This window comes from Gallinula chloropus (genome assembly GCF_964237585.1).
Source record: "Gallinula chloropus genome assembly, contig: HAP1_SCAFFOLD_644, whole genome shotgun sequence".
Taxonomy (NCBI): domain Eukaryota; kingdom Metazoa; phylum Chordata; class Aves; order Gruiformes; family Rallidae; genus Gallinula; species Gallinula chloropus.
Genome location: NW_028168089.1, coordinates 1 through 19534, shown reverse-complemented (window position 1 = coordinate 19534; position 19534 = coordinate 1). Strand labels below are relative to the sequence as shown.

At 60.1% G+C, this 19534-nt stretch overlaps 3 protein-coding genes across 3 annotated transcripts; 1 reads left to right on the top strand and 2 right to left on the bottom strand.

Annotated features, from left to right (window-relative positions):
• Positions 1 to 2294: 2294 nt before the first annotated feature.
• Positions 2295 to 9111, top strand: LOC311204818 (caspase-9-like; the record flags this gene model as incomplete). The annotated part of the gene is made up of 10 exons (XM_084281166.1): positions 2295 to 2426; positions 3176 to 3395; positions 3730 to 3804; positions 4005 to 4036; positions 4641 to 4817; positions 5599 to 5688; positions 6386 to 6533; positions 7003 to 7182; positions 7371 to 7480; positions 8564 to 9111. The coding sequence occupies 10 exons, from the start codon at positions 2295 to 2297 to the stop codon at positions 8654 to 8656; spliced, it is 1257 nt and encodes a 418-aa protein (XP_084137292.1). The 3' UTR covers positions 8657 to 9111.
• LOC311204816 (chymotrypsin-C-like) lies at positions 9007 to 12858 on the bottom strand (the record flags this gene model as incomplete). The annotated part of the gene is made up of 8 exons (XM_084281165.1): positions 9007 to 9084; positions 11393 to 11542; positions 11638 to 11783; positions 11872 to 12008; positions 12196 to 12321; positions 12442 to 12539; positions 12635 to 12723; positions 12819 to 12858. 8 exons carry the CDS (start codon positions 12856 to 12858, stop codon positions 9007 to 9009), a joined length of 864 nt encoding a protein of 287 aa, XP_084137291.1.
• A 779-nt stretch (positions 12859 to 13637) lies between these two features.
• LOC311204819 (EF-hand domain-containing protein D2-like) lies at positions 13638 to 18298 on the bottom strand (the record flags this gene model as incomplete). Its single annotated transcript, XM_084281167.1, has 4 exons — positions 13638 to 14625; positions 14733 to 14867; positions 15011 to 15158; positions 18102 to 18298. The coding sequence occupies 4 exons, from the start codon at positions 18296 to 18298 to the stop codon at positions 14491 to 14493; spliced, it is 615 nt and encodes a 204-aa protein (XP_084137293.1). The 3' UTR covers positions 13638 to 14490.
• Positions 18299 to 19534: the final 1236 nt, after the last annotated feature.

Sequence of the window (19534 nt, the reverse complement as noted above, 5' to 3'; positions counted from 1 at the left end):
TCATTGGAGAGGATCTGGGAAGCAGATCACAGAAAAACGGTCACCTGAAATCATGAGGGGGAACTGCCCTGTAGTAATCCCAGAGTAAATAACTGCAGCTGCACAAGAATGGGCTACAAGGGAATGCATGGCCTCTGCTGCGTGTCAGAGGAATGAATATTCTGGAAAAGGGAACTATTGCATCTCCTCCAGGCTCACTGTGGGGGGAAAAGGTTCCAAAAAGCCAAAGCTCAAAGAAAACCCTGTAAATTGAGACCACCGTCCTCACTTCTGCCACCGATCGCTCCTCGAGCCCCAGCATCACATCGCCTGAGCACCAACGCTCTCGCCCTGAGTGGCTTTTGCCAGCAGCATCTGCTTGAACGTTGGGGGTTTTCTCAGAGCATCAGAAAGTGCCAACAGTTTTGCCAAGCAGCTGGCAGCCCCCCCCAGAGAAACTGGTTTTCAGCTGGGAGGTGATGACTCTCTTAACTTCTGTGGGCTGGGCTCGCCTGCTGTGGAAGTATCGGGTCAGCCGCTGCAAACTGGGGCAGCCAATTTCAAGCGCCACGTGGGAGCAGCATGCAAATAACTACTTATGCAAAGAATAATGTGAAGCAACTAAGGCCTGTGGTGATTAATGCTGCTTACATCATCCTCAAGGATGCTTATATGGACACATGGCATGAACAAGACACCTGCCTGGCTGCACAGGGCTCGGTGCCTACCCACTCTTCCCTTGTTCAAGGCTTTTGAGTGAAAGCAGGGCAGGCTGGTAACAAAACATTTGCAGCAGAGGCCAGGCTGGTGTTGTCCAGCAACTCTCTGTTAAGAAAGCAAAGGAAGCTCTTCTGGTCAGCAGTATCTGTCTCCACAGGCTGGAGTGCCTTTCCTGTGCGGACATTTGTGGAATGAGCACAAAGGCACATACACAAAAATAGGGTGACTTAACTTCTACTGACAGCCCGAGTTTAGCACGAAGAGTGTGTTACCTCGTAGGCCTTGCTGATCTGGATGAATTTGTCTTCTGCTCCTGGGTCCTTGTTTTTGTCAGGGTGCCTACAAGGCAGAACCAGAGGAAAAGGGGGTCAGCAGTTCCCTGGGGAGGGGGGGGACACAGTGAGCTGTCAGCCTCCATTTAGAGGCCAGCGGGGTGGGGACAGTTAGGGCGGGTGATGGCATCCCCTGAGGCCAACGTGAGATTTTATGCCCAGCTTGTCCTCCCCCATCCCAAAATGCAGCACAGGGACATGGGCTGTGCGCCTGCAGACCTGTCCCTCCATCTGATCCATTGCCAACAGCCTGAGCCCAGGACGAGGGAGCGCTTCTCCTCATACCTGGTGCAGTGACACATCCCTCAGCTGCTGCCCTACATATCTACTGTGTTCTTCCCACAGCACAGCTCCCGGGACAGCCCTGGGGAATGTCCCAGGCAAAACTACAGGCTCCAAAAGCTCCACGAGGTTGTTTTCTGAGGCGATGCCTCGAGCTTGCTCCTCGGCACGTACCCCGCTGATCTGACATTTGTGGCCCTGAGGCGTCTTCCCTTCAGCACGGGGGTTGAGTCACCCTCAGGCATCAACGTATCAAACCGAGCCGGGGCTGCTGGTGGAGGAGATGTTCCCAGCTGAGTCCGGGATAACTTTCCCCACACACACACCGTGGCCAGACTCCAAGGGGGTTTTACAGGACGGATCGCTCGCGAGAAGGCACGCGCTGGATCCTCGGCCTGTGAGGAGGAGCCGGTGCGGTCTGGGAGCTCCCGCTGAGCCTCCGGCACAGCCAGCCGGGTAAGGAGGCTCACGCCGCCCCCCCGCCCCCAGCAGCACTACCTGCTGCCCGGCGGCCTAGCCCTGCCAACACGAACGGGTGCCCGTCCCCGTGTCCGCCCCGCCCCGCCGCGCCGCTGGGGCTGCGGGGGCCGGAGCAGCGCCCGGGACTGGCTGGAGGCACGTACCATTCCCGGGCGAGCCGCTTGTAGGCCTTCTTGATGTCGGCCTGGCTGGAGCTCCGGCCGACCCCCAGGACGCGGTACGGGTCGAAATCCCCCGCCACAGCCTGCGCTCCCAGGGCCGCCAGCAGCAGGGCGGCGGCCCAGGCCAGGCCCGCCCGCCCCAGCTCCATGGCTCCGGCGGAGGCTCGGAGGGGCGGACAGCGGCGCCCAGGGGACCGGCGACCGGCGAGGGCCGCGGACGGGCCGCCCTCACCCACCCTGCGCCGCCGCTTCCGGCGCGCCCGCCCCGCCGTCACCATAGAGACGGCGCCGGCTTCCGGTCACCGAGACGAGCGGCTGGAGCGGCGGCGGCCGCGGCGCAATGGAAGAAGCGCAGCGACGGGCCCTGCGGCGCGGCCGGGCGCGGCTGGTGGCGGCGTTGCGGGTGGCACCGCTCTGGGACCTGCTGGAGGAACGAGGCCTCTTCACCCGGCCCATGGTGGAGGAGCTGCAGGTGCGCCGGGGCGGGCTCCGGGCCCGGGCCCCGCGTCCCGGTGACAGACTTGGGGGCGGGGACGGGTCCCGGTGATAGGCCTGGTGATGGGGGTGGGTTTCTAGGTTCCGGCAACAGGCCTGGAGCCGGGCTCCGGGTGCCGGTGACCGGCCTCGGGGGCGGGCCCCGGGTCCCTCTCAGGCCTGGCAACCGCCCCCCTATCTCCTCACCCCGGTGACGGCCCCGAGAAGGGCTCTCGTGTCCGCTGTTCCCTGTGACAGGCCCAGGTGAGGCTGGTCCCTGTGTGCCCCTCACCCCACTGCCAGGCCTGGGGACTGGCCCCTGTCCCTCCTTGTCCCTGTAGGTGAGATGTGTAAGGTTTCTCCTCCCCTTCGCGTCCCCTCCCTCTCCCCTCAGCTCTATCTTTGAGTCCCATCCCCACCATTGGGGCTCCCATTTCCTCTCCATTGCTGGTGTCAGGCTTGGGGACTTTGTCCCGCACACCAGTGACAGTCCACTGAGCAGCCTCATGTCCCTCCAAGCCCTCTCAGTGGAGGCAGCAGGGTTTTGTGGTGATAAGGGGGACAGGGCTGGGGTTCAGGTGGCTGCAGGCGTCTCTGACTGCGTCTGGTGGGTCTCAGTCTCATCTGCCCCATATAGACGTACTTGGTGCAGATCCCCACTTTTCCACTCTCTGGGTGCCAGCCACGAAGGCAGAACGCCATGGCTTAGAGCAATCACACATTGTCCTGGTCTTTCCTCCTCCGCAGAGTGCCAGTAGCCGAGGAGACCAAGCCCGGCAGCTGGTCATTGACCTGGAGACTCGAGGGAAGCAGGCTTTTCCCATGTTCCTCTCGATCCTGCGGGATACCGGGCAGGGTGACCTTGCGGACATGCTTGTCGAGGAGTGCGAATGCCTGCCGGCGCTGCCGCAGCTGGGGGACCTGAGGCCCGTTGAGCTGGACATACAGGGAGAAAAACATCATAAAAGTCAGTATTAAGGGCACAGCTGTTTCCCAGGCAAATGGCAGCGTGGGGGGTGGCAGCTGGGATCCCTCTCAGTGTGGGTCACAAGCTGCGAAGTCCTGGCTCTCGTTATCCTGGACCACATGCGGATCCAGCTTGTGTGGTGGTGGGGAGAAGCTGCAGTCTGTGGAACCCTGAGAAAGGGAACACAGATGTGATGTCCTATCTCACCCTAGCAGCAGGACTGCTGCAATAGGAGGCTGTTGGTTCAGAGCCTTCTGGGGACCCTGGTTGGATACTGATCGCACCAAATTGGAAAGGGGAGCAGGCAAGACCTGACTGTCCTCTGTATTTACAGGTGTGCGTGTCCCTGAACGTTTGCCCATCCAAGCTGAGAGCGAAAGAGCTCGAATCCCTCCTGTGCCAGTTCAGGGTAAGCCATGTCCTGGGCTGTTCCAGTGGGATCTGGTGCCAAATGCTCCTTTCCAGCATGCGGCAGGGTGGGAAGGGCGAATTTGTGTGTGCCACCACAGGTGGCAGGTCAGGATTGACATCAGCTCTGAGAAAAATGGGTGTAACATCTCATCACGGAGTGCAGAGAGCTAAACCCTGTCTCTCTGTTGCATGTTGTAGGTTCGGCTGTCGACAAGAGGAACCATGATCTGGTCAGTATTTGGTCAGGCCAATAGCATTCCCTGTTAAGCTGCAATAACGAACACGTGCCCACGGCGTGTGTCAGGGGGCATGTGGGGAAGAGAGCGTTGCAGATACAGCAGTGGGGGTGTCTTGAGTTGCCCTCCAAGAGCTTGTGGGTGTCTAATGTGAAGTGAATAGTTTGGCTGTGTGTAAGGCTCTTGGCTGTATCAGCGTGGGTGTAGCCACATAAAATTCCTACGGTGCTGTTGTCAATGGTATAGCCAAGTCCCTGGGACATTTGTCTGCCTGTTCCCTTGGCTCCTCGTGAGGGCTCTTGTGGGGAGGTTTGAAGATGGTGCCTGAAAAATCTCCCAAAGCTTTGTCACCCCGCTGCCAGACATGCCGCAGGTAAAGCAGCAGCCAGTTTTCTGTGAGGGCAGTCCCCAACTCAACAGGTTGGTTTGTGTTTGCTGGCTGCTGTGGGGAAGGGAACTCTTATCCATCATCCCCAGGTGTGAAAGAGCTGTGCAGTGAGCTACTTCCAGGACTCCTTTTCCTTGCTGGCGTTGTGTCCTGCTGGGAGTAGCCGGTGAGTGCTCTGAGGGTGTTTAATTGCAACGTGGTGCCCGACAGGTCTACGAGCTGAAAGGGGACCCATGCGGGCACTGCCTGATCATCAACAACGTCAACTTCAGCAGAGATGCAAATCTTTCGACTCGAGAGGGCTCTGATGTGGACTGCAGGAAGCTGGAGAAGCGCTTCAAGGCCTTGCGCTTCGATGTCCTGACCCAACGAGATCTGAGGGCTCAGGTGAGACCATCTGCATCCGGTGAACATGAGGGACAAGAGGCAAGCCCCAAAAGTGACAGGGGTGCATTATGAGACACCCCCCATGCTGTCAGCACCCTGAAAGCCCCAGCCTGTGCCTCATGGAGAGGTAATTGACTGTGCACATCCTTTTATCTTATTGCCACGCCGCAGCTGCAGAAGGGGAAAGGACCTTGTGTGTTTTCACCCTTCTGCCTGAACTTTGATTCCTGGTTGTGCAATTTGTAGGGAAACAGGTGAGGTTGTACTTTGAGTAACCCTGGAGGCAATTAATCTGGCTGTAGAGGCCTCCAGGGTTACTTGAAGCAGCACAGAGAGCTAAATCACCCGGAGTGGCCGCTGAGAGTAAAACAAGGCTCTCTGCTCACCCACAGTCCCCTTGTTAGAAGCGGCACATTTCGGTGGGTTAATGGTGTGGAAGTGCAAGGGGTTTTTTACCTTGCTGTGGGGGTTTTTTATGTTGTTGTGGGACTTTTTTACTTTGCTGTGTTGTAAAGAATGCAGTGAGGAGAGAAAGATGTGTACTTACTGTGCCCCATGTTAAATTAGGGCAGGAATACTCGCTCTCTGCCGATGGCTTTTGCTGCCTGCATGCAGGGTGTGTATTATCCCGCTTCCCCTGGACAAAAACTGTTGGCCAGATCGAGATGGACTCGATTCTTCTGAGCAGCACAGCTGTGACAGGCTGATGAGAGCAGGGCCCAGCGTAATCCCTGCCTGAGGTATGGGTTGGCAGGCTCTCACCATGACGTTTTCTGTGTAGGAAATGGTGTTGGAGCTGCAGAAGCTGGCCAGGCGGGACCACAGTGCCTTGGACTGCTGCATCGTGGTGATCCTTTCCCATGGTTGTCAGGTGGGTCTGTGGCATCTCTCCCCGTGCTCGTTAGGCAGGCTGCCTGCGTGGGAAGGGGTTCGTTACCCACGCTGGGGTCTCAAGCGGGGCAGGAGGGAAGCAGCCTGTCGTGACCCATCTGATGGCCGTTCGGCTGTTGCAGCGTGTTGCAAGGAGTCACACTCTCCTGTCCGGGTTAACGAAAGCGGGAGTGTCTCCGGTGCTGCTGTTGCCTGGTCTGGTGTTGCCTGTGGACCAGCGTTCTCTGTTTCAGAGGTCGGGGTGTATAGTTCAGATCCAAGTGACGGTCACAGAGTGCAGGGAGGCAGCGCCAGCCCTTCCCGTCTCCAGGAAGCCATTGTTAGCAGGAAAGCCTGTTTGTCACAAGTCAGAGGCCTCGAAGGATGAGGAGAGCCATAGTTTGCAAAACTGTCTCTGTTTGGTGCCTGCTATCCCAGGGGATAGCAGACCCCGGTCACAGGAGGAGGTGGGATAGGAGCTGGGCAGCAGGAAGAGATGGATCACTGGGTTTTAACACATTTGTAAGGACTCCTGGGCAGCCCCTCGCCCTGGCACAGCACGCCTGTGCGCAGAGGCCAGGAAGTGGGATTCATTGTGGTGCCGTTAGGCTACAGAGAGACAGAAGTGAGAGCGCCCAATGGGAAATGGAACTGGCCTTGACTTCTGCTTTACTAGCTCCTGGATTTTCCTCTTGCAGACGAGCCATATTCAGTTTCCTGGAGCCATTTACGGAGCGGATGGACGACCCATTCCCATAGAAAAGATTGTGAACTATTTCAATGGGTCCCATTGCCCGACTTTGAGAGGAAAACCCAAACTCTTCTTCATCCAGGCCTGTGGTGGAGGTGAATCTTTGTTTTAGCTCCCAAAGTGAATCAGCTGTTGGGTGTAAGCAGGCTCCAGATGTGGTTAGGCTTTGGCTTCTCGTTCCCTTTTTGTTTGTCATCTCTTTCTCCAGCTCTCTTACTCCCAGCCATGAATACTTACAGCTAGCGCAGGTTGAGTCTAAGGACTCAGGCACAGGATGAAAGGGGGGAGTAACTGCAGCGCAGGGCTGGGCAGCACATCCTGAGTAGATGCTGCAGGTCCTGAGCTGTGACCTGACCAGAGCAGTGTGAACTGTGGGTGTTTGTGCAAATCGCTGGTGGCTCCGACTCGCCTGCAGCCCGTGTTCCGCAAAGCTGCTTCTCGCAGCGGGCCTCTACTCATTCTTCTTCTGATGAGATGTTTTTCCCCATCCAGTGGAGGATGAGCAATTGCTGAACGCTCGCGGAAGGCGAGTCTCAGCCAGAGTTGTCTTGCTGCTCTTTGCAGAACAAAAGGATCGGGGCTTTCTAGTGGATTGCGATTCGCCCAGCGATGAAGCCCCCGGAAGTTCTTTGGAGTCGGACGCGACTCCCTTTCAGGCTCCCTCGGCTAACTTGGATGAGCCAGATGCCATAGCCAGCTTGCCCACGCCTAGTGACATCTTGGTCTCCTACTCCACTTTTCCAGGTGAGCCATCCTGCACAAATCCCTTGCAGAGGGATTAGTGGAATACTCAGAGCTCCATTTCCGAAGTCGAGGACAGTCAGGGACAGCCGGCTCCGTTGGAGACGACACCAGAGAGTGGCAGTAACACTGCCAGACAAGAAGGCTGGAAGGCTGGCTTTACCAGTGATCTTTTCATTCTTTCTCCCAAGGTTTTGTCTCCTGGAGGGAGGTGTCCAGTGGCTCGTGGTACGTGGAAATGCTGGACAGCGTGCTGGAGCAGTATGCCCACTCAGAAGATCTGCTGAACATGCTACTGCGGGTAAACCTGGTTTGGTTTCTTTTGTTTGTCTCCCTGCTTGTTGTAACCCCTAGTACAAAAGCAGAGTCAGAGCCACAGCTGGGCTGGTTGTGGAGGCCTCTGCTTCGGAAAGGAGCAACGATACTGTGCGTTCGTTGTATGGGCTGGGTAATAGGAGGCACTGTGGGGAGGTCTAAGTACAAAGGGAACAGCTGGCATCGATCGGCCAGAAGTTCCCTCAAGGTTCCTCTGGCAAGAAGTGAGCCTGGAAGTACAGGCTTTCATCTTTCCAAGGGGACTGCTAAAAAATTGCATAGCTTATCCAAACTGTCAGGGTGCAGGGGACTCTTGTAAGCATGTAGGGGTGCGATTGCACCCTTGGGCAAGACCCTCTGGGTCTCTGGTGCCCAGAGATCTCCACAGGCACACTCTCCCTTTGGGTCTAGTGTCTCCTGGAGCTCCTGCAACACCGTGGAACATCTAGAGCATCTTGCCCTTGGAAAGGTGATGCCAGGTGTTTGTTTCCTGGCGAGTGAGGAGCACAGTGCACAGGGAATGTGGAGCCAGCATGGCTAATAACCCTTTTCCTTGGCGTGCTTTGTTGGCTAGAGACGTTGCTGAAGCTGGGGACATGTGTAGGTCCTTCCAGTCGCCAGTGCTGTAGGGTCAGAGCCTCACGGGGAGGCAGCAGTGGACAGGACATACTTTGTAGTTGTTTTCCTGGCGTCATGGCGCTGGTTTCCAATGCAGTGGCTGTTGAACTGAAGGGAGCAGTGACCTGAGACCCACCCAGCCTCCACCGGTTGGCATTCAGTGCAAGGGAAGCGACCCTGGGGAAATGAGAGGCGTGGCTGAAGTAGAAGTAGGTGGAAAGGGAATTTGCTTTGAAGAAAAGGCCTGAAGAGAAAGGGGAAACACTGGCTGGAGGCAGCGGTGGCTGGTGCAGCCAGGTTTCTTTAAGAGTCGTGTTCCCTCCAGTCCCCTTTGTTTTTGCTGGTGAAAGTGGCTCATTTTAGGAGACATGCCTGCTCTGCCATCCCCTTCCCCATCCCCGTTTCTCCTGCAAGAGTTCCCACTCCTCAGTGGCTCTCCATCTGTTCTCAGGTGGCAAACGCTGTCTCTGCCAAGGGGAAGTACAAGCAGATCCCTGGCTGTTTCAACTTTCTCCGTAAAAAATTCTTCTTCCTGTGCAAATGACATGTGGGCTGTGAGGTCCCACCGAGCAGGACAGCTGCTCCCCCACAGCTGGATGAAACCTGTGCCTGCCCTGACATGGCATCGGTGCTCTCTGAGCCATTGTCTGTCTGCTGAGAGGTTTCACTTGAGTTGTGTGATCTGTGACTGCTGTGAAATGGAGATAGGGTGGGGACTGGCGCTGTGCCGATGGGGACAGAACAGGAATGGATGAAGGAAGCCCCTTTGCCTGGGCAGGCACCGGCTGGAGCCTCTGCGTGTGCAAAGGAGAGCAGAGTGCCCCTGGCTCACTGCAACATGGCTGTACCAGTCCTCTGCCTGTCGTTTCTGGGTGACATTGACGTTTGTGTCCTTCACTGCCCTGGTAAGCAGGTGATGGACTCAAGGTCGGCCGTGTACATGGAACGGAATGATTTCTGCTGCTGTTGGTTCTTGTTTTCAATTAAGCACAATGAAAAAGGAAAAATAATCCTTTGCACTGTATTGTCTGGTCTGTTCCTCCTCCCACACAACATCCCAGCACCTCCTGAAGGCTTCTCTGCAGCAGGATGGGCAAGGGAATCCTCATTTTTTTAGCCTCCTGCCAATGCCAGTAGTGTTTCCAGGGTGGCTGTGCTAGTGGGCCGGGAAGGCAGCTCACATCCTTCTGAGGAGTGCATTGGATGCTAGATGGAGTTACAATAGGAAACCCATGAGGATTCCTTGGAATACTGCAGCTGCGTTAAAGCTCTGTCATTATGAGCTGCTGTGGTGGCAGGTTGGGTCAGGAACCCTGGATGTTTGTGGGGTTTTGGGGAGGAAGCAACCCAGGGGCCCACAGAGCCGGCAGTGCAGGGAGGAGCGGGCTGTCCCGCTTTGCCTCAGCGCTGCTGGAGTGAGCAAGGAACCCTCACGTGTGGGATTCACCTGCCATTCTCCGATCTGCCTTTGCTGCATATTTACACTTGGGGGGTGTGGGGGGGTGTTGTTTGTTGGGAGTTTTTTTGAGCATTTTAGGCACTTTCCCTTCCCTCCAGCGCAGCTTGGGTTCTAGGTACTGAGGTGAGCAGCCAGTTGGAGATATGCCTTGCTGCGAGATGCTGTGGTGGAAAGAGGGGAAACCAGGGAAGAGGAGCTGTGAATTCTAAGTTTTATTCGAAAAGGAGAAGAGCAAGAGAGGTGGGAACTGATCTGTGAGATGACGTGGTGAACACGCACTGAGGAGAACCAGGGGGAGACACAACAGCTCCAAGGAACCATTGTCTCCATCCCCTCCCTGTGCTTGGTCAGTGGAGGAGCGATCCCAAGGTCCTCCAGCCACATCCATCCCCCTGCTGCATGGGGATTGCGGAGTACTGGGGAGTTTGTCCCTGTGTCCCAGGGTGTCCCTGATCTCTCATTCCCAGCAGTGAGTCCCTGGTCCCTCCTCTGCTATCAGCCATGTCCCACTCCTGCCATGCCTGGCCCAGCCAGGGTGGGTGTTTGGGGGGTGGTGTGAGCAGGGGCTGTGTGCCAGGGGTTTGGGGGTTTTTCCTTTCACCTGGGGCTGTTGGGCAGGTTTGGCTGTTCATGATTTGGTGCTGCAGCCCTTTTCTGTTTGGCTTTGGTTTTATGTGTTGCAGTGGAGTGGGGCTCTCCCAGGCACAGCCAATGCTGGCGTCCGAGGCGTCCGTCCCCATTTCCGGGGGAAGGGGAGAGGTGGGGGTTTTGTAGAATTACAAGTTTAATAAATTGTAAAACCTGCTACTTGTATTGGTACATTTCATAAATGTTAAGACCTTCATAAACCTTCTTTCTTCCACTTTTTGTTTAGACAGACCTATTTTAGCTACAACCACTCCAGTTTTAGAAAAAGTTTATTAAACAGTTCATAAAATCCATCTGCTCTTCTGCCCCAAGCCACTGTCATGGCCACGGCCAGGCTGGGTGCTGTCCGTCACATTGGAGTGCTCTGCTCATCTTCCTCCCTCTTCTTCCTTCCTCTTCTGTCCTCCTCCTCATTGTTGTCCTCCTCCTCTTGGTGCACAGCTCCCCTCTGGGCAGAGCCACCACCACAGGACCAGGCTCCAACACAGGAGGCAGCTGAGTTCTTACGGGGGGGGGGCTCTGCTCGGCCCATGGCTGCCTCTTTCCCTGCCAAACCCCACATCTCCCACCCCTGTCATCTGGGAACCCCCTCCCCGCCCAAGCCCCCCAGGACTAAACCCCCTCTCTCTCACAACCCCTGTAGCAATCACCCGGCCTCCAGCAGCTTGGGGCCATCAGGGTTCCCCAGCTGCATCCCGTAAAGCATCCAAGCACCCATCTACCAAGCCCCCCAGAACATCCCCCTCCCCCAGGACACCCCGTCAGTCCCCAGCCCCTCTCCCCCCATACTCCCAGCCAAGCCTCAAGCCCCACAGCACTTTCCCCTTCACTCTCCCCACAACCTCCCCAACCAGAGCCAGCTCAGGGGACTGCTGTCAGCCCCCCCACCCAGCTCAAGGTGTGGCCCCCACCTCCTACACCTCAGCCCCCCCACCCCCCGCCAAATAACCAGCAGGACACAGGAGGCCAGCACAGCACATTTCCCTTTATCACGCTCCAGCCTCATCCCACCGCGTGCCACGGCCTCAGTTTGCGTTTATTTTCTGCCAACGACAAGATGACACGGGGTGGGGGTGTCATGGTGAGCCCTGCACCAACGTGGGCACGGGGACCGCAATGTGGGTCCCTCCATGGCAAGGGGGGACATGGGGGGTGGGAGAAGGGCACACCCACCTCGTTGATCCAGTCGATGTAGGCAGACACCCGTGTGAAGACCGTGGGCTTCTTGGCTGTGTTGCAGCCCAGCCCGGAGCCGAAGCTGACGATGCCATCCACCTCCCAGAGCCCGTCACGCTGGCAGTTCAGGGGGCCACCCGAATCGCCCTGCACGGACCGAGAGGCTGCTCACTACCCACCCCGGACACCCCACCGGTACAAGCCTTGGGCTGGGGGGGGGCACCCACTGCTGCGGCACTCACGTTGCAGCCGGCGACAACGCCGTCACCACCGGCGCACACCATGGTGGTGCGCACGTAGCTGCCCCACCAGTCGTTCTGCGAGCAGGTCTCGTAGTCCACCACGGGCAGGAGCGCTTGCTGCAGGACATCGGCCAGGGGCCCGTTGGCTGCAACGACAGCTGCACCTCGCACCCTGCCATCCACCCCGCACCCGACCCCAGACACCTCCCTGCAGACCATCCCCCCCGCCCTTACTCCAGAGGCGTCCCCAGCCAGTGATGTAGCAGGGGTAGTTGTTCTCCAGGGTCAGGCCGGCGGGCGGCAGGCAGGCTGCCTGGATGGTATCGCTTTCCTCCACCGGCTCCGCCAGCTTGATCAGGGCAATGTCGTTGCTGCCAGGAGAGCCAAGCCGTGAGGACCAGGCACCCTGGGCCATGAGGCCCATGAGGACCAGGCACCCTGAGCTGTGAGGTCCACACACCCAGAGCTGTGAGGACCACGCACCCAGCACTATAAGGACTGCGCACCCCGAGCTGCACTACCCTCCCCCTTCTCTGGCTGCCCTGTTCCCTCGCCTACATGATGAAGAAGGAGTTCCAGTTCTCGTGCACGATCGTCTTCTCCACACCCACAGCCACTGAGCCGGGCTCATCCTCCTCTGACAGGACCTGCTTGCCCAGCACCACGCGGTACGTCAGGCTAGAGCTGTCGGCAGCCGGGGGTGGGGGGTGGGAGGGGAGGGGGGGGTGTTAGTCTCCAAAGATGCCTGTGCCGTCTCCCCCCATATTCCTGTCTATGCCCACCCCACCCCCCCCCAGCACCCACCTGATGCAGTGGGCAGCTGTCAGCACCCAGCTGGGCGCGATGAGGGTTCCACCACATGTGTGGTGCCAAGCCCCAGAGCGGCTGTACTGCAGCGAGATCTACGACGGCAGCAGTGTGGTCTCAAAGAGGGAACATCCTCTTCCCCATCACCCACCCCCCCTCCCAGTGCCCCCCCCCCCCCCCCCTTCCGTACCTGCCATGGCCAGCTGTGGTCCCGGGCATCTTCGCCGCCCACCACCCGGCCCAGCAGTGGTGGCACGGCCGGCTGACCGCATCCGTAGGCTGTGAGACACCAGCAATAGCACCTCAGTGGCTGCCTGTGCCCAGAGCCACCGCAGGTACTGGGGCTCCATCCCCACCACCCCATCCCCACCCACCATAGCCGAGCAGCACGGCAAGACACACAGCCCCAAGCATGGTCACGCAGTCACAAGGTACTGCAACAGGCAATGCCACCCTTCTTATAGCACCTGCCAGCACCTCCAGGGACCTTGGCGTCACCTCCTCCTGCCACCAACACCTGACAAGGGTCACACGCCGGATGACTCCCTGGCCCCACCACCCATCTTATCGCACCCGCCCCCCCCCCCCCCCCCCCCCGCCCCTGTCCTGGGAACAGCCACATCTGCCCCTCGTGTGCTGCCACCGCACCCTGAGGTGGCAAGTCTGGGACACGTGTCCCTGAGCCGGGGCCGGGCAGGAGCCCATGGTCAGGAAGTCCATGGTCTTCATATGGGTGTCTGCTTCTTGGGAGCCATGCCCCCGGATGGGGACCCTGCTGCAGCGCCGCAGCCCCCCCAGCCTCGAGCACCAGCATCCCTGGGATGCAGCCACACCCCGCCCCAACCTGCCACCCCCCCTGTTTCCGCACGGCCAAGGCCCCTTATCACATGTAGCCAAGGTCACCTGACGCCCCATGAGCAGGTGCCCATGGGGCTGGGGCAGGGCGGGGGGGGGGGGGGGGGGGAGGGGGTCCACAGAGCTGAGCAGGTTGATGCCAAAGAGTGGGTGCCAGCAGCATGCCAAAGGTAACATCCTGGTACCACCATGGCTCATCCCTGTGTGCCACCGTCACCTCCCCAGGGCCGGGGGGAGTGCGGCTCCAGCAGCAATGACGATATGCCCATGGCCAGACCCTGCTCCCTAGCCTGCTCCATCCCCCCCCGAGCCCGCAGGCAGCACCCAGCACGCTTCCCTACGAAATATAATTATATTTATTTGGGATTAAAATAAAAAAACCCCAAAAGGCTCTGCCCCCAGTGCCACTGCGCGGGGGAGGCCACAGGACAGACGCGCCTCTTGACAGCAACCCACAAAGACAGCGCCTCCAACGACCAACGTGCCCCGTTCGCAGCTGCAGAGCTCCCTCCAACCCCTCGACCATGATGAGAAGCAGCTCGAGAACTTTGCAGCTGCCTCTCCACAAGCCTCTCACCCCTGTACAGATACAGGCCAGCACGTGCGGTGCTGCTGGGTCCCTTGGGGTCACACACTGGGGCAGGGGGGCTCCCACCCGCAAGCACCGCGCACACCCACACACCCCACCCACTGCACACCTGGCGTTCGTATGGGCATCGTGGTGGTGAGTCAGCCGCAGGCGGCGATGCCAACAGGCACTCAGCTGCCGTGACGCCCATGTGGGTGAGCCCTCTACCCCACAAACCTCACAGTGCATGCACGACCTGCAACAGGCTGGGGCTGGGGAGCAGCCCCCCAGGACTCGGCAGCAGCGACCCTTGGCATGGCGAGGGGCAGGGGACTGGACACCACTCCTCGGGCTGGGAGCGGCTTGGCAGGAGGACGGTGTGGGGACACGGGGGGGCACAAAGAACAACTACAGACATCACAGCAAGGCAGAGGGGAGCGGGGGGAGACGGGGCCGGCTGGTCTCTGCCAGCAAGGCGGGCACGGTGCCGAGCCTGGGCCGGGAGCCTGTCGGCAGCCTGTCCTTCAGGCTCGGGCATTGCTCCCGGCACAGTCAGCATGGGGCACACACATGGCTTGTAACGTGGCACACACAGCGATCCCGGCCCAGGCAGTGCCAGCCCATCACTGCTTGAAGGTGGACTGGAGCTCCTTGAACGCCGCCTTCCTCTGCTTCAGCTCCTCCGCCTGCTTCTTCTTCTCCTCCTGCTCTGCCTTGATCTCCTCCTCGAAGCGGCTGGCATCGTGGATCGCCTGCACCTGTGGACAGGGGCACATCTGCCTGAGACCCCCCCCAGCATCTATTACCAAGCCTGACTGCCCACCCCACCGCCTCGGCACCCTGGCACCGTCGGCACCTGCCTCACCTTGGCCTCAAAGAAGCTCTTGGCACCTTTCACCCCCTCAGTGGAGACGTCGATCTCGGAGAGCCGGGCTAGGGCATGCAGCCCACTGTCCTCCTGCAGCTCACCTGCTGCTGCCTTGCGGAAAATCAGCAGGAACTGCAAGGGGAGACAGTGGTGTCAGCTCCCCCAAGACCTCAAAGCCACTGTGACACCCTTCCTACCACCACCCTGGCCAAGTGCCGAGGCACGTGGAGGATGGGACACCTCCTTGCCAGCTCAGAGAACCCTGAGCCTCTCACCTCCCGAAAGCTGAGCTTGCTGTCCAGGTCTTCATCCACCTCCTTGATCATGTTCTTCAGGCCCAAGTGTGTCTGCGGTGCCCCCAGCTTCTCCATCATCAGCTTCAGCTCCATCAGGTCGATGAAGCCGTCCTTTCCCGCGTCGTACCTGCCAGAGGGAGGGAGGCATGGCCCTGTCAAATCACCATGGGGCACCCAGAGCATGCGGCCCCCCCACTGCCACCTCCCCCAGTGCCGGCACCACCTGCACACACCCAACAGCCGGTGCCCAAGCTGGCCTGGGAGTGAGGTAGGAAGAACAAGGGCACCAGCAACCGCAGCGAGCCGCTGGTGAACCGCTAACAGCCCCCTGGAGCATCATCACCATCCAGGATCGCTTCCGCTCCCATGCGGCACTTGGCAGCACAACCCTGGGGACGCTGCCAAACCTGCGCTGGCTCCCTGGGCCAGGAGCCTGAGCACACCCCCTGCCTTGGCTGCTGCAGGGATAACAGCCCATGGTGCTGAGGGCCCTCTATCACCTCTGGGATGTGACCCACCTTCCCCCCAGCAGTTCACCCGGCTCCCAGGGGTTCCCCACTGCGCAGATGCTTCCAGTCTGTGGGGACCATGAGCCCAGCTGGTGTGGCCACCACCATCACCACCACCGCCATCACCACCACCGCCATGACCACCTCCTCCTTCTCCCCATGACGTTGAGCCTCCATGCTCATCACTCCTGCCTGCCCAAAGCCCCTCAGTGTCCACGCTCCAGCCCCAGCCAGACGCTGGCTGAGGGACCCTGGCACATCTCTGGTGAGGGAGCCTGTTTACAGACCCCACTGGCAACCACGGCACCATCCCATCCAGCCCCCCATCACCCACCTACAACTAGCAGCTCCCATCGGCAGCACCGCACCAGTGCCAGGGCTGTGCCAGCAGCACACTGCCTGGTACCTTGCAGCCTTTCAGAGGCTCTTGCTGGGGGCGGAAGGGTTCATGTCCCACAGCCACCACAGCGTGGGCAGCCCTGCGGGGCTTGCTGCTCTTGCCTCACCCAGCTGCCTTTCCTGGCATGACCACAGACACAAGAGGAAGGCCCTGTGGTGTGGCCTGGGCCAATGCAGGCGTGCAGCTACCCTGCTGCAACCATGGAGGCCGGTTGTCCTCTTGCTCAGTGGCTTGCCATTTCCGTGCCTGCTGGCGCTGTGGGTCATGACTCATTTGTACCTTCTCGGCTGTGGTCTGCTCTGTCCATGTCACAAGTCAGCGCCTTCCTGTTCTCCCACACAGCCGGGGGGCCCTGAAGCAGGGCTGGCCCCACACCAGCCCCAGGAGCCAGGCTCAGGCAGTGGACCCCCGGCACTTTCTCCCTCCAAGACCCCCATTGCGCCTCAAGTCTCTGCAAGGGGCAAATTTGCTAGCCCAGCCCTGTCACCTTGTCCCGTGGGTGCCATCCCCCCAGCTGCAGGGCATTTCATCGCTTGTCATCCTCCCTCCGATTTCAGGCCATGGGGGCATCCCTCTGCTTCTCCCAGGGAAGCTCCAAGTGGGCAACATCCCCTCTATAGGGAGAACCCCAACACACACCCCAAACTGTTGCTTTACCCCGTACAGCTACTGCATCACCAGGCACGGGCAGCGGGCAGGGCTTGGCGTGACAGCATCCTTTCCTCCGGAGACCCCCAGGGCCGATCACTGGAGGACGGCGCAGCCCCGGCGCTGCTCCTTCTGCTGCAGCGAGACGCTGCAGGTGTCAGAGCAAACACATCTGCTCCGCGCCCGGCTCCCTCATCTGCGCAGTGCCAGCCAGGCTGCTGTCACACGTTGCTTCCCCCCATCTCTGTCCCGTCCCCACACCGCTGCCACCTGTGCTGTGGCCACAGCACCCGTGGCTGCCCATCACCGCCGGCACCAGCCACTCTGGTTGTGGTCCTTCCCCCAGGGACCCCCAGCATTGTCTCCCCCCTTCACACTGCACTCCACGAGACAACCTGCATGTCTCGCTGCCGTGCTCACACGACATGGTGACAGCCCTCTGGGATGCAGCAGTGCGTGGGGAGTGGGGTTCCTCACAGTGCCAGGGACACCAGGGCGGCATGCCTGCGCCCCAAACAGACCCCAGCCTTGTGCCTCTCCATCCCCATCACTTTCTCTGGCACTTGGCCATACCAAGGCCAGCACTTGGCAGGACAACGCAGCACCCTCCCGGTGCCGGCCAGGGTGAGGGGCACAGCACACTCACAGCCTTTGCCATCTCTGCGCTGCCCACAGAGCATCCAACATGCTGTGGGCTCTGTGGGGATGCTCCAGCCCGTCCCACTCATCCCCAGCTACTCACGCACATCCCAGCGTGACTGTGGTCAGAGCCACCCCGATTCCTGTCTCCCCATGGAAATTTCCAGGGCTCGATGTTCCCTACGAGCTTTCCTCTCCCCCTCCCACCTTCCCTCCCCTCATTCCCCAGGGCCAGGAGCTGAACTGGCGGTCACGCTCTATCGTTTGTGGTGGCATGCAGCAGGGCCGGGGATGCTGGGGAGGGATGCTGGGGACATGCCGCAGGGCTGAGGATGCTGGGGACATGCCACCGGCCCACGCTGGCCTCACAGCCCTGGGGGATGCACGGCTGGCAGAGAAGCAGGGGCCCCTTGGCACTGAGGCAGAGGGGACATGAGGGTCGTTTGCAGTGTCCCCAGCCTCTGGGGGCCAAGGGTGCCTTCTGCAGGGATTCGAGGAGGTGCAGGGATCTCTCCTGCAAGGAGCTGGGGGAAGGTGTCCCCAGCGTCATCCCTCCTGCACGGAGCTGGGGAAGGGGAAGTCCCTGAGATCCCTCCTGCAAGGAGGTGGGGGGGTGGGGGGAAGGGTCCTGCGAGGAGCCGGGGTGGCGGGGTCCTTCCCGCAAGCTGCTGCCAGGGCCTGGGGGTCCCTCCTGCGAGGAACGGGGGGGTCCCTCCTGCAATCACGGGGCGGGGGGTGCAGAGCATCTCTCCGGTCCGCAGGCGGGATGCCGGGGATCCCCCGGCCGGGACCCGCTGCCGACACCCAGGGGAGGTGTGGGAGGTATGTGTGTGTCCCCCTCCCCATCCCCGCTCCCCCCGCGCCCCCCACTCACTGTCGGAAGAGCCGCTCCATGTCGCGGAGCTGCCGGCGGGAGAACTCGCGGAATTCCCCGGCGGGGCTGAAGACTCGCCGGCCGCCCCCGGGAGAGCTCTCGACCCCCACCCGCCCCGTCGCCGGGCTACCCGGTCCCGGTCCCGGCTCCGGCCCCCGACCCCGCCGCCCCGCCGCCAGCTCCTCCGCCGCCGCCATGGTGCCCGGATGGCCGCGCCGCCCCGCCCCGCTCCGCCCCGCTGCCGGGGGCGGCCCCGGGGGCCGGGCTGCAGCCCCCCGGGCTGGGCTGCACCGGACCGGGCCCTGCCCGCAGCCCTCCGCCCGCCGGTACCGCGCTGCAGCCCCGGGGAGGGCGGAGGGGGCTTGCCTGGGATGCAGCCGCTGGTCCCAGAGGGGAGGTGAAGGGACCGAACGTGGGACCGTCTGCAGGTACCTGCGCCCCTTCCAGTGCCGGGGGCTGGGCAAGGGCGGGCTCATGGCCTTGCTTCTCAAGCCATTCTGCAACATCCCACGCCTGCCTTGGTCCCACTGACTCTGTCTCTCCACCCCAGCTGATGCCACTGCTCTCACGGGGCCCGCAGATTCGGGGCTCTGCCCAGGTTTCCCTGTCTCTCACTGCAGGGATCTGAGGGGATGTTTCTCTCTTTCTCCTAAACGAGGAACATTTAGATCCCATCTCCATGGCACGACGGGTCCCAGGCAGAGGCACAAGTAGGCATTAACTGACAGCAAGGGGCCGCACCACTCCTTTCCCCGCACCGCCCATTGCCGTGCATTCCAGGACAAAGCTCTCACTCAGACCTATGGCCAGGAAGAGCCACCTTGCCTTTCCACACCTGAGCTGCTCCACACTGGCCTCATAACCTTCTAGCGCTGCTTCTTTTCTCTCCAGGTGACTCCTGAGGCTCCTGATCTTTTCATACAGCAGCTCCAGATCCTTCCGTCTCCGCAGTCCCACATTTTCCCTCTCCTCCTGTGGAAGGTGCTTCAGAGGCTGCATCCCTGCCAGCTCCTGCACCTTCATCAGCCTTCCCAGAGCACTGATGACATCAAGGTACTGTGGGGAAACCAGGGAATGCTGTAATTACATCACATTGCACTGCTCAGCCATCTGCTCTAGCCAAGGTGATGACGGTGTCGCAAGGAAACAGCTGTGTGCCCGCCTTCCCCTCGGTTTAATTTCCATACGTGCTTTTCCTGGACGAACTTTGCCAAGTGCTCCAAAAACCAGTGCCAGCTGCAGTGTGTCTGTGCATTTGGCCTGTGTGCTCGGGGGCACTCGGAGAGGTGACACTCCTCCCCAGAGCACATCCGGCTCCAGACCAGCCCCTTTCACACCTGGTGTCTGATTTCCAGCCGCAGGACCCTTTGGGTTGCATTTCTCCTTTTTCAGGGTGTTTTTCCTGCCCTTTTTGGAGCAGAGACACTCACATT